At 45.1% G+C, this 13230-nt stretch overlaps 1 protein-coding gene across 1 annotated transcript in view; it reads left to right on the top strand.

Annotated features, from left to right (window-relative positions):
• LOC126355554 (uncharacterized) overlaps positions 1-12837 on the top strand; it is a 936011-nt gene extending 923174 nt beyond the window's left edge. Inside the window, exon 9 of the mRNA XM_050005911.1 lies at positions 12400-12837. Within this exon, the coding sequence (XP_049861868.1) occupies positions 12400-12837 (438 nt within the window). The remainder of the gene's footprint in view (positions 1-12399) is intronic.
• The last annotated feature ends 393 nt before the right edge of the window (positions 12838-13230 follow it).

Here is a 13230-nt window from a genome sequence, read left to right as displayed (position 1 = left end):
GGGAAGCGAGAATGCGACCGCGAGACCACGAGCTGCCGACATAAGCATAAGGTGGCATAAGTTAAGTAAATAGTAGGAAACTGATAAGCTGTACAATATAGTCAAGGAAAATAATATAGAAGTATCATCTTGTGCATGTAAACACTCATTTCCACATAATATTGATAGCACTTCATATGACAGGATACCAAACTTTTATTTATAGCTTTTCAACTGTGTAATAATGTCCTTCAGTTGCGTAGATACAAATATTACATAGAATTGAAAATAGTGCAAAGAGAGGAAAATAAATATACAAGAATCTTTATGGAGTTAAACACTCATATCTACATGAAATTGGCGATAGTTCTTTTAACAAAATGTTGTTATAGTTCTTCAAGAGATTAAATAACAGCTGGAAATAGAAAACCAGGTAAAGAAACACACGTTTTAGTGCAGCAGACTCAGGGACAACTCACACTACGTCCACTGACAATCACACCAAAATGTTTATATATTCATTTGAGGACACACAAGTTTGAGGTGTAAGCAGACTCAGGGACTAGTTATATACACTCTGTCCACGGACAGCCTCACCGAAGTGTTAATATACTTATTACTTATTTGAGGACGCACAAGGGTGAAGTGTAAGCGAACTCAGGGATTAGCTACATTCATTATGCCCACATCCAGGCCAAAATGTTTTCGTGCATCACTCCTTTTCATATTCAGATAAAGATACTGTTGAGAATCAGCACTGATTGTATGAAGCACAAGCACAGCTTGTTAAATATAAAAAAAATCATGATAAGATCGTAAAAGCATTGAAGTTGTATGTCTTTGAGAAAACAGGTATGCGTAACTATAGTTATAGTGTGTAAGTTTGTGGGAGTATATATGATGGCTTAAATGAATACACTAAGATTCAGCGGTAGAGATAACCACTTTCATGATGTGCTTGATATCGGTATACATAAACACACAGTCATTCTAACTCAAATGTTCACAACGAACTGAAGATCCACACACTATTGGCCGTAAACCTCAAAGATGGCGGTCCAAAGATAGTTCATTCTACTGATCCCCCCGCCCAGCAGTGTGGAGCCCTTGTGGAACCATGCAGTGGGGCAGGGGCATCAGGGACACTGAAAACAGTCGAAGATCCAGGAGCAATAGGTAAATCTGGGTCTGTAGGCACGGCCTGTGCGAGTCACTGCTGATGGGCGAGGGAGGGGGGGGGGGGGGGGGAAGAAATGACGTAGTCCTTATGCCACAGCGGTGGGCTTAATAAGCGGCCCATGTGTGAGCAGGGTAGACTTTCAGAATTGGTCTAGGAGAGGGGAGGAGTGAGTGGGATGGTGACAGTTAGGAGACCTGTAGCATCGATGAAAGAAGTGACTGCATTGATCTCCGCACCTGGGAGGGGGGGGGGGGGGGGGGGAAGTTGGAGGTGTTTGATGATAGAAGTAGAAGAGGTGGAAGGGTCATCAACTGAGTGGAGAAGAGCATGAAGGGTGAAAATGAAATTGTCACATACCTGTAGAGAGATGTCATCTGGGGGAAAACGGGACACATCCGTTTGGAGGGTGAAAGAGCTAGGAGGGGTAGGGGAAAAGTGGATAAGTGGTGGAGAAGGGGAACCCTCGCCATTAGGAGTTGGTCTTGGGCAGGCTGGAGTTGGAGCCAGTGCTGAGCAACCATCAGGCAGCTGATGTAGGCAGTTCAAGGGAAGCAGTCTCGTCCACAGTATTGTCTGCAATGGTCCATGCTGGATTCAGTCGCTTAACTGAAATGGTGAGAGGTTGGTCATGTAGGAGGATGTCAAATATGTTCGTTGCACGTGCTAACACTTTATGGGAGCCAGACTATGGGCATTGTAAAGCTATGTACACTGAGTCGTTGTGTTCACATCACATAATCACACTTGTTTAGTTCCTTGTGAGTAAACACGGTTGGAATGGAGTGAGAAATGGGAGGTAGCATATGCTGTCGAGAAATATGGGAGCGCAGCTGCACTACTAGGGGAGGGAGATCAGTGTCTGCATGGGGAGGTGAGCCCTCAACAAACTGGGCTGGAAGGCCAATGGTTCGTCATACAATATTTCGGCCAGGGAAACCTTGAGGTCCTCCTTGAAGGTTGCACGGATACCCAGGAGAACCCAGGGTAATGCATCAGTCCATGTGTAGCTGTGGCACAAGAGGGTGGCTTTTAAGGTCCGATGCTACTGCTCCACGAGCCCATTACTTTGGGGGTGGTAGGCACTAGTCCAGAATCGTTCCACCCCACAGAGTTCACATGATTTAGAGAAAAGTATAGATTCAAACTGCCGGCCTTGATCTGTTGTAACATATGATGGACAGCTGAAGCGAGAAATCCATGTGGCTACGAAAGAACGAGCAACTGAGTCGGCAGAAATTTCCACCATAGGGAAAGCCTCCACCCACCAGGTCGCCCTATCGATAATTGACTACATGTATCTATAGTTGTGTGTGTATGGGGAGGGGGGGGGGGGGAGGGGCAGTGGACTGACCAAATCGAGGTGCACGTGTCTGAAGCGACATGGAGGTGCATCAAACCTGCCAGCCAGGGGTTGCGTGAACCTACCAACTGTGGAGTATTGGCATGCAAAAAATGCTCGTGTCCAGTCATGGCACAGAGCTTTAATTCCAGTCCACACAAATGGCACTCTCTATGGCAGAGATAATCGGCCACACAGTTGTCTGCTCCCTGCATGTAGCGAAAGTCGTTTGTGTATTGGACAATAAGGTCCATGTGGGGAGACCGGAAGGGAGGCAGGTCTGCAGGTGAGTTGCGTAAAGAGTCTGTGAGTGGCAGTGGGCAGTGAAGATGATAACGTCTCTACCCTCACTTTCTTCACGAAAATAGCACAAAGCCTCGTAGACAGCATGTAGCTTCTGGTGGAATACCGGCCATTTCTTCTGGGAGGGCGATAACGTTTTGGAGAAGAAACATAGGGGCTGTACTTCGCCTCCAACGAGCTGTTGCAGGACGCCCCGATGGAAGAATCGCCCCCACCCGGTGAGAGTTTCTATTGCTTGTCTTCGTGCTGCCCAAAGCCTACCTCAGCCTCCCCAGTTTCAGCATTAAGGACATGTCCTCTAATCAATAGGTGATTCTGATGATCTAACCGGTCAATTGGACAGATTTTGGCACGGTATCCCTCGGGAGGACATCCAACAACTTTATCAATCAATGCAAGCTGAATAACCGTTTACATAAGGGCCAAAGGTGAACCAACTTGCTTACTTTGTAAAGCTCTTTCTCTTGAATAAATCATCCAATTTTTCTGACATTGTACTCATTTGCATGTCTGTACTTTTTTAAGTTACCGACTTCCGTCCCATTCGGAAAAGTATTCGTGATGTGTCGTTTTCGTTCTTTTTTTAAGGGTATTTTCAGAGTAGCGTTTGGATTTATGACTACGAATACAGGTTGTTCCAAAATGATCTCTGCGACGTTGATCACGTGTATTTCAGGAGTGAGGATAGATATAAATGTGCGTTTTGCAATATAATCTTCACCCATTCAACCAGCACCAAAGTTTTAGCAGCTTCTCAACAGACTTCAGTGTGCGCGGCATCTGTTACACTCAGGATATCTAAGCGATATTCCAGTTGCTTCAATGTCCATCCTAGCATAACCTGATTAACGTGTGCAGTTGCTGCTTTGCTGTGAGGTCGCAATTACCGCATCAGGACAGTAATCTTCACAACGCCCCACCCCCCACCCCCCCAAAAAAATGTGATGTTGTTATATATGGACACCTTGGTGGCCAGTAAATGGGTCCTCCTTTGCCAATTCAACGAACTGGAGAAGTATTGTTCAAAGCCTTCCTAAAGGTCGAGGCCCTGTGAAGAGCGACACCATCTTGCTGTAGCATGACAGATTGCACGTCGTCGACCTGTGGAAATACAAACTGCTCCAATACGTTCAGATAAACAGTGTAGACTATTGACGCCTTATCACACTCTCATGAAGACCACGGGTATACCTGTGCTCTATCAGGCACAATTTCCATAGTAAAGTGGGGGTTCTCAGAGACCCAAATCCTTACATTGTATCGGTTCACCTACCTGGACACAGGAAAGCCAGTCCCTTTCGTGAACATCACCTGTTTCAGATAATCTGGGTCATAGGCGATGAGACTCATAGTCTCAATTGCAAATTCTTTGCACGTTTGGCCCGTCACCAGACTGAACCTTGTGCAGCAACTGCACATTGTAGGCATGATGCTTTGTTCTTTAGTGTAGCATCATGAGCTTTGTGGTTGGTGGTAGTAGCTGCAGATATCGAGCCGCTAAACGGATTGATATGGTTGGGTTCCAGAAAATGACTTTCCACATTTACATCGCTCGTATTGGAACACTCATCAGCTTCATGGCGTTTCCGGATTCTTTGAACCTCCAGTACCACTGCCTTACGGTCGGGTATGATGGTAGTGAGCTTCCGTAACGTGTCCGGAAGTTCCGTTGAAACTGAGTGTAAGATTTTACCTCTATCAGCCATTCCACACACTGTGCCATCTGACAGTTTGTGACCATTTTCATTAGTAACTAAACTACGGAAATAAATAAACACTTTAGATGTATGTGAGCACTATGACATAAACCGCACCTTCCTATGAACCCCATTTTTCAAATATACATGATCAAAGTTGTAAGGACCATTTCGTAACATCCTGTATTTGCCATTTTGGCACATTTTCAAAATGACAAGCTCTTTATCATTGTACACAAATTCGAGAGTGTCATGCGACATATCGATCCTCCTACCTGTGATGTGGCGTGAAACAGTTTTTGCATCAAGCAATCTGATACATCGCACTTAAGACTTTTGATATAGTTTTCCTCTTTCTCTTAGTACATCATGCACACCTTCTCGTTTCACCTTCTTTTTGTATGTGCTCCCCAACGTTCACGATAAATTTGTACACATCATTCGGGGTCCATTTTTTTTTTACATTCGCGTCTTTCTTTCCAACTGCAATCATTTGGTCTGCAAGAGGGATAAAAAACAATCAATGGCATTTTGTGGCAATATATATAGTTATCAGAGGGTTAACAATGACACTTGAAGATACCGCAATCTACAGATGCAGCTTATACGTGGCAATAACATGTTGCAAATTCTCGTTGGTTCTCTGATAACCTTTCTTGACACATATATAGGGACTGCACAAAACTATGGGAACAACGCGAAAAATGCTTGCCTGAAAATAAAAGCGGCTGCTAACCAAGCCTGCAGGTTTCACAGTTGTATTTGACCACTAACGGTACCTGTGTAATGTCCACAATACGTTGCCAATGCCAGTTCGTAGACGGAACAGTGGTTTGTGTAATTTTGAGTACACCATGTCGGAGCAAAGTGTCGTCGGACGTGGGTAAATTGTTGGTGCTCTTATGGTGGATGCTTCGGTAAACAAAGCTGCCCAAGTATTTGGTTTTTCAAGAGGCGACGTATCAAAGATTTATACGGAATAAAGGGAAAGTGGAAATATATCATCTGCTAAGTGTGTACAGAGTGATCGACGCGGACGGTCCTTGAAGACGATTGTGCTGAAAAATAAGAAGACGACGTATGCAAAAGACACTGCAGAATTGAAGGTCGCACTCGCGAACTCTGACAGCACCAAAACTACACGAACACACTTCCGAAACAAGAAATTACGGTACGAGCTGGAATTCCAAATGCACTCATCAGTGTTGCAAGTGCCCGTAACAGGAAAGTGTAGTGCCGAAATCATAGAACCTAGACTGTGGTGCACTGGATGAAAGTCGTTTGGTCGGATGAGTCTTTTCCACATTATTTCCTTCTTTTCGCCGAGTTTACATCCCAAGAGTTAAACATGGTGGGAATTCGATGATGATTTGGGCAGCCATATCGAGGTACTTCATGGGCTCCATTGGTACTCCGTAAGATCGGATTACTCCGAAAGACTGTGTGACCTTTCTGCCCATCCCATAGTACAGCGTTTTCCTTCCAGTAGTGATGCTGTGTTCCGAGATGACAGGGCCCCTGTTCACACAGATAGCATCAATCAGCACTGATCTTGTAAACACGAAGATGAAATATCACATCTTCCCCGACCACCACAGTCACCAGATCTCAATATTATTGAGCCTTCGTGGTCTACCGTGGAGAGAAGCGTGCGTAATCGCTATCCGTTTCCAACATTGTTACCTGAACGTGCCACTGTTTTGCAGAAAAAATGGTGTAAGAGCTCCTTTACAACTATACAAAAGCTGTATTTATCCATTACGAGATGATTGGAAGCCACTTTGGTTGTCCTACGCCTTATTAGACATGGTGGTCTTTGGTGTATCTACATTTTTTTGCACCGCCCTTACCTCCCAGTGATAGTGATGAATGGGGAAAGGGAGAGAATATAGACTACCACACTGGACCTTGGGAGAGAATGTAGACTACCATACTGCGCCTTGGGAGAGAATATGGACTACCGTACTGGACCTTATTTAATCACAAAAATATATTCAATCTATGAAGAAGCAAGGCAAGATGACCGAGCGGTGATGCCCGATAGAAGGCAAATTATAAATGAGCAGCAGTATACATGTATTCCTTCTGCGACGTGGGGGGTATCGTTGAGCAGTACAGTATGTTTACATTCCGGCGCTCTTAGATATGGCGATGTTTCCTTGGCGCTGCAGCCCTTTCAACTATTCGATGTCACTGTTGAGCCTGTGTGACGACACACTTCCATTAATTCCTGCTGACTGTGGGAGGCTGGGTCACTGAAGTTTTGGGTACTGTGTTTGACAACGTAATCTAAAAGCTGCGAGTGCCGGTTTCCAGCTCAGCCACTCCTTTGATTTTGAATATAAATAATCAGCAAAGGTGGCCGAAGTCATGCGGTATAAAGAGTAAATCCAGCTCTGGCAACAGCCTTGTCAAAGAGGGCAGGGTGCTTGAGGTCGACCTCTTGTCTTTTCGAGCAGAGACTGGTCCTCAAACGTAGAATAATCGGCAATTTTCGATAGCATGAAGATTCAGAAGGCCGTAAGGCTGTAGAAATCACTGCATGAAAAACTTATCTTTCAGATCCACCCTGACGGTCAGATTTTCTGCTCCCTTTACGTGCCGAGTTACTCATTCAGTGCCCTCATGTATTCTGTTTCTTCATCTTCTGCTTGTGAAGCTGACAGCTACAAGTCAACAATTTTTGTTGGCATCAATTTACTGTTGATTCTGATGACACTGTCTTACCAACGAACTCTTCACATTGACGTACTCTTTGCGCTGTCTTAGTCCTAAGATAGACTGCACCTCGTAAGTGACTGTCTTTTATTATTATAAGTTATTCTAGCAGAGTGATGCGCTACGGTGCCAATAGTACTAGCTGGAATGCTATAATCAGCAGTACATGCTTTAATTATACATGTGACGTTCTCCCTCAAACACACTAGGCTAAGTGGCAAGCTTCATGATTAACACATACAAGAGAGCAGTATGACAACGTTATCTCTCAGGTTTTCTCGGGGTGACTGGTTAATGGTGTGCTTCCGGGTGTTCTGCAGAGTTGTTGTTTCCGTTTTATGAACAATATTTTGAAGACCGACCTAATCGTCTTCTTCAGGTGCCGTAAGTTTTGTTATGTGAACTCGTTCTATGAACTCCAGCTGGAACCAATACAGCAGCGAACCTCACAGCTCCTGAAGAAGATGGAGGGGTCGGTCATCGAAATATTGTGCACAAAATGGGAACAACAACTCGGCAGAACACTCATAATCACACTGTTAATCAGTATCGCAACGTTTGTTATCGCAATAGTTCTTGAAACTGGCATAAGGACGACGTTGTGGTGCAATGCATAAATTAACTCATATTCAGTTGCTGAAGGTGGCTTGGGGTCATTTCTGAAATTCATAGCAACTGTGGACACGACACAGAAGAAAACAATTTACTCATCTTGTGCTCTATGGCACATTCATGTTACTGCTGATGAGAACCATCACAATAGTATTAAAGTATATTTATTATATACGAATGAATAGTTTCACGGCGATATGTACTGATAAAATTCTCTCGAGCTACCAGCCGTACGAAGTGGCTTAAAATCGACAAGCTTTCGGCCGAGTACTCCTCGGCTATCGTCAAGTGGTGCTACCGTCCTCATATAGCCGGAATGCCTTCTGTGACCTTGATGGTGCTCGTCCAACGCCATACAAGATAATGTTTTCGTGGCGCGCCCGCCGCGCGCGCTCCTGCCTTCCGATAGGTGGGTCCCAGGCTGTACTTAGCTGCAGGCCGCTGTCGTTACTGAAGGTGTTGTCACCAGTTCTTATCTTAGTCGCTGCTTTTAACATGTTATCCCAGAAACTATTAGCCCGTGTAGCAAACAAATCTCTCGTCACATGCAATACGGTGTCTGTTTTGTACAGCATGCTCTGCTACTGCTAACTTCTCACGGAACCGAAGGTTAAAGCACATGTGTTCTACACTGCACTGTCGAACGCACAGTCTATCCAACATAAAACTATCTACATGCACAAGATATTTTATATACTCCTGGAGTTCTGAGGCCTTGATCGTCATTCACTTGCCTAATGACTTGCCGAACTGTTGCCCGCATCTCGTGGTCGTGCGGTAGCGTTTTCGCTTCCTACGCCCACGTTCCCGGTTTCGATTGCCGGCGGGGTCAGGGATTTTCTCTGCCTCGTGATGGCTAGGTGTTGTGTGATGTCCTCAGGTTAGTTAGGTTTAAGTAATTCTAAGTTCTAGGGGACTGATGACCATAGATGTTAAGTCCCATAGTGCTCAGAGCCATTTGAACCATTTTGTTTTGTCGAATTGTTGCTGGAGCCTTGAGGACCGAAGCTATTTTAAGCCTCTTTAGGAGCCGGCTAACGTTTATTGTTACTTAGTTAAAGAACGGCAAAAACGCAAGCTTCTTCGAGTCCTCATCGGAGTCCTGCTTATCAGATTTCGGACAGACGGCTTGCGAAATCTGACGATTGATGTACCCTCTTTCCCAGAATCATTTTCGTAAGTGCCTCAGTTCCTTCGGCAAGTTTTCAGCCCCTGAGACTGCATCCGCTCGGTGCACTAGCTTTCTCAGGATAGAACGTTTCTGCGACGGATGATGGCGGCTGTAAGAGTGCAGATATCGGTTAATTTGGGTGGGTTTGTGGTAAACATTGTGGTTGTGACATCAATTTGCTTACGGAGGACGTGGACGTCAAGGAATGCCAAGGCACTGTCTGTCTCTACGTCCACCGTGAACTTGATGTTGCCATGGATACCGTTGATATGGTCCAAGAATTCTACCAGCTTTTCGCGTCTGTGAGACCACACAGCAAACGTGTCGTGAACATAACGACTAAAGCAACTAGGCTTTGCAGGAGCCATGTCCAGGACAATGTCCTCAAAGTACTCCTCAAACAGGTTAACTATAACTGGAGCTAATCGGCTCCCCATAGCGTCGCCATCCGTCTTGTTAAAATATTATCCATCACACAACAATTGCGATGAGGACAGAGTGTAAGAGAGCAGATATATAGAATCTTTTAGGGGAACACGCGTGAATAATGATACCACATCAAAATGGAGCATAATATCTCCTTCTCCAAGATGCAGGTATTTAATTCGGCTGATGAAGTAGGTCGTATTCCTTAGGTTGTGCACACAGTGACCACGTGTGTAGCAAGAGGGCAGGCCAGACGTTTCGCGTATCTGCAAGTCGGTGATGCAGTGGTGCTGTAACCTTACTATCAGCGTTAGACCTAGACCTAGTTATGTATATAGTAATATGCCATTTACGCTGTATACCCGCTCCTGTCGTAAAGTTAGTAATGTTGAAAAATACATGTATGGATGAAAGGACTTGGTGGAGGTGTCCGAGGGAGGAGATTTTTAATGACATTCTCCTCCAGTGAAGATCTCTTGAGAGCCTCTGACTCCTTTCTCACTATTCTTTATTTGTGTACCATGGTAATCTTTGATATGTCTCCTCCTGCAGCATCAACCGAATCTTCGCATCATAGTAGGGGCATTCCATAGTGACGGGTGCATTGCCGTTGTCAGCTGGTAGGACTGCCAGGAGAGGATCGTTGTGGAGTTACTTAAGACCATCACTCTCAGCTCGTGCCATGTTCGAGGTTAGCGACTTCGGTTTTGAAAGAATGCGAGTCATTTCTCTACGAATTTCTTCTGCAGTTCCACTGAGCATCTAGTAAACTGCTTATTCCACACCATTTATGTCAGCAGCAGGGATACCTCACGGCAATGGTGCAAAATTAAGTGTCTTATCAACATGATGAATGTAACATTGATGCAGGTGCAATGTTGGCTCATAAGAAGGTGCCTAATTTTGCTCCACACACACATTCTGGAAAATAATGAGCACGCAAGCACATCGCCCACTTCCTGGTAGAAGCACAGCGAGCAGCGAGTGCGGGAACATGGCATTCTGTCTACACTACACTGGACTAGACTAGACTAGAGCCAAGGGTGGACAGCACGCCATGCTCCCGGTACTCCCAGTTCACTGTGCTTCTGCCAGGCAGTCGGCAACTTGCTTGTGTGCTCATTACGCTCCAGTGCGTGCTTTCGAGGTTACATAAGAACTATTAGATCTCCTGGGTCATGATATCGGCACAATTCTGCGAGAAATTCTTATAGAACTTGTAACCTCCCCCTCACTTATCGACCTTAATGGCAGTGAAAAATTAAATCGCGTGCACCTAATGGAAATTTGGGAAAAGCAATCGTCACAGAAGTTAATTTGTCGGTAAAGGAGGAGGAAAGGGATACATCTAAATGAAAGGAAAAATGCAAATGAAATTGGTGGGAATAAATTTTGAGAAAAGGATAAAATTACTAAAGAAAGTAAATGTGCGGTCGTTACATTAGCAATTAATTGGCGTTAATTTGATATTTGAAATTTGGGGAAAATTACGGTCACCAGTCCTATGGTCAACTGCTATAATAACTGAAAATGAAAGATTAATGCACATATAATTAGCACTAAGGGCGTGGCAACTGAAGGTTGACATGTGTTGTGTGAAAACTGAATGTTTGTCAGTAGTAATAAATTTCGCTACACTCTGACATAATTTAGCAAAAGAATTCATAAAACCGGAAAATTGAAAATTAATTTAGTGACTGAAATTAATAGTGAACTTTGTTTCTCAAGCACTACGAAATTTAATAAAATAAGGTTAGTCTTGGGCTACTTCAACAATCATTTCAAAAGCTACTTGAATCTACGCAATTTAGAAATAAGAGATTTAACTTTATACTTCAATTAAATGATTATGAACAACTAACAATAGTAAAATTTAGTACGTACCAAGCTGAGCTGCAGTCACAGGTAAGCTAAAATATGGTAACAAAACTCGCACTCTTAATTTCTGCTTGTGTAATCTAAATATTGTAGCCAGCTATGAATACTTTAACTGAACTATGAAATTAAAGCAGTGAAATGGAATGATATTACTTTACCGCTGGTATATGAATTTCAATGACACTCGGGTTCATTCCAGAAAAGGAAGGGACCCTGCTTGGTAATGCAATTGGGACAATAAGCAACAAAGGTTCATGCTAAGTTGCTGTATTTTTTGATGCAACAGTTTGAAAAGCTGAGGTCTGCCATACAGTTCTAAAACTTTACGTGCTTTTAGTCTTCCTTGTTGGTTGATTGAAGGTTTGCAGTCGTCGATCGTGGTGGTGGCGACAGTCACTCATTGTAGGCCGTCACTGTTGCAGAAACTGGATGTTGGCGCACCTCCTTCTCGACACGGTCACCAGATGAAACGGGTTCTTGATGTGCGCCAGCTAATGCTTCCCTTCCGCGACACCGTGTCGGGAACTATCATAGCAAGTCGAACGCAATTACATGCTGCCAAACCCCGAAAGCGCGGCAACTCAAGGGAGCGTCACACAACACACCTGCTCCACCACCCTACTGCAGCCACACTCTCTCTGCCCGCGCTCAACGCCACAGAGTTAACACTACCAAAGATCCTAAACACTTTGGTTCTCCACACGACATATCGATGTAATCGTTCGATAGCACAGTTTGCCCTAGGCAAGACCCAGCAAAAAAAATAGAAATAATATTTACAAAACAAACTAATTATACATCGACATAAATGCATAAATATAGATATATACAAATTGTAAAACAGTTACAATGTATAAAGGCACCGAAATGTCATATCTTCAGGTAACAAAATAAGGAAAAAAATTTATCGTACAATAGATGGAAATAGGAGGATATGCATTTCCGGCGTTACAAGCTGTTGGTAGTCTCACCTGAAAATTTTAGTTCACCAAAACCAGTATGGCCATTACACATAGACCTTAATACAGCTGTGATGGTTCCTACTAACATTCGCCCAAAGAATATAATTATAACGCCAGATGATGACGTGGTGCAGGTGGCGACAGCGACGCCCACGACGCCGGGGGGCGGGTGCGCAGCGTCGCGCGACCACGCGGCGACGGCGGCGTCGGGGCGGCGCGTGCAGCTGTGCCTGTGGGCGGCGGCGCCGTGCGCGGCGGCCGTGGCTGCCGGCGTCGCGCTGCTGCCCGCCAGCCCCTCCGCGGCGGGGGCGGCCGCCGGCCTGGGGGCGGCAGCGTGCGCCGCGCTGGCCGCCGTGGTGGCGCGCCAGCCCCCCGCCTCCGCCGCCCCCGCGCCACTGCTCTGCCCCTGGCTGCCCGCTGCCTGCGCTCTCGCCTGCCTCGTGGCCGCGGCGCAGCTGCTGCCCGCTGCCTGGCCGTCGGCACTTCTCTGGCTCGCAGTCGGTGAGTGCCTTCGCTACCAGTGCGCCACGTGTCGCATAGCGCTGCAGTACAGACGTAACAGGAAAACATAGCAAGTGCCATATCCCAATTTCCGATTAACTACACTCTGTGTAAGAAAAGTGAAAATAAGCGGACAGGTGTCTCGGCATTTCCGCAGATACTAGACCTTTTCAATAAAAACGACTGTCAAAGTTTTCCAGGTACGTTATGTGTCTTTCAGCAGATGGTATACTCAGCCGGCATGTATCACTTGTGGCGAAACAGATACTGCCTACAGAAAAATGAGAGACCTTTGGAGAAAAGAGAACCACCTGTATGAATATCAAGAGCTCAGATGGAAAGCCAGTCCTAAGCAAAGAAGGGAAAGCAGAAAGGTCGAAGGAGTATATAGAGGATCTGTACAAGGGCAATGTACTTGGGGCAGTATTATGGAAATGGAAGGGAACATAGTTGAAGATGATACT

Source organism: Schistocerca gregaria, chromosome 3 (genome assembly GCF_023897955.1).
Source record: "Schistocerca gregaria isolate iqSchGreg1 chromosome 3, iqSchGreg1.2, whole genome shotgun sequence".
Taxonomy (NCBI): Eukaryota; Metazoa; Arthropoda; class Insecta; order Orthoptera; family Acrididae; genus Schistocerca; species Schistocerca gregaria.
The sequence above is the reverse complement of the archived record's forward strand: the minus strand, read 5'-3'. Positions and strand labels throughout refer to the sequence as shown.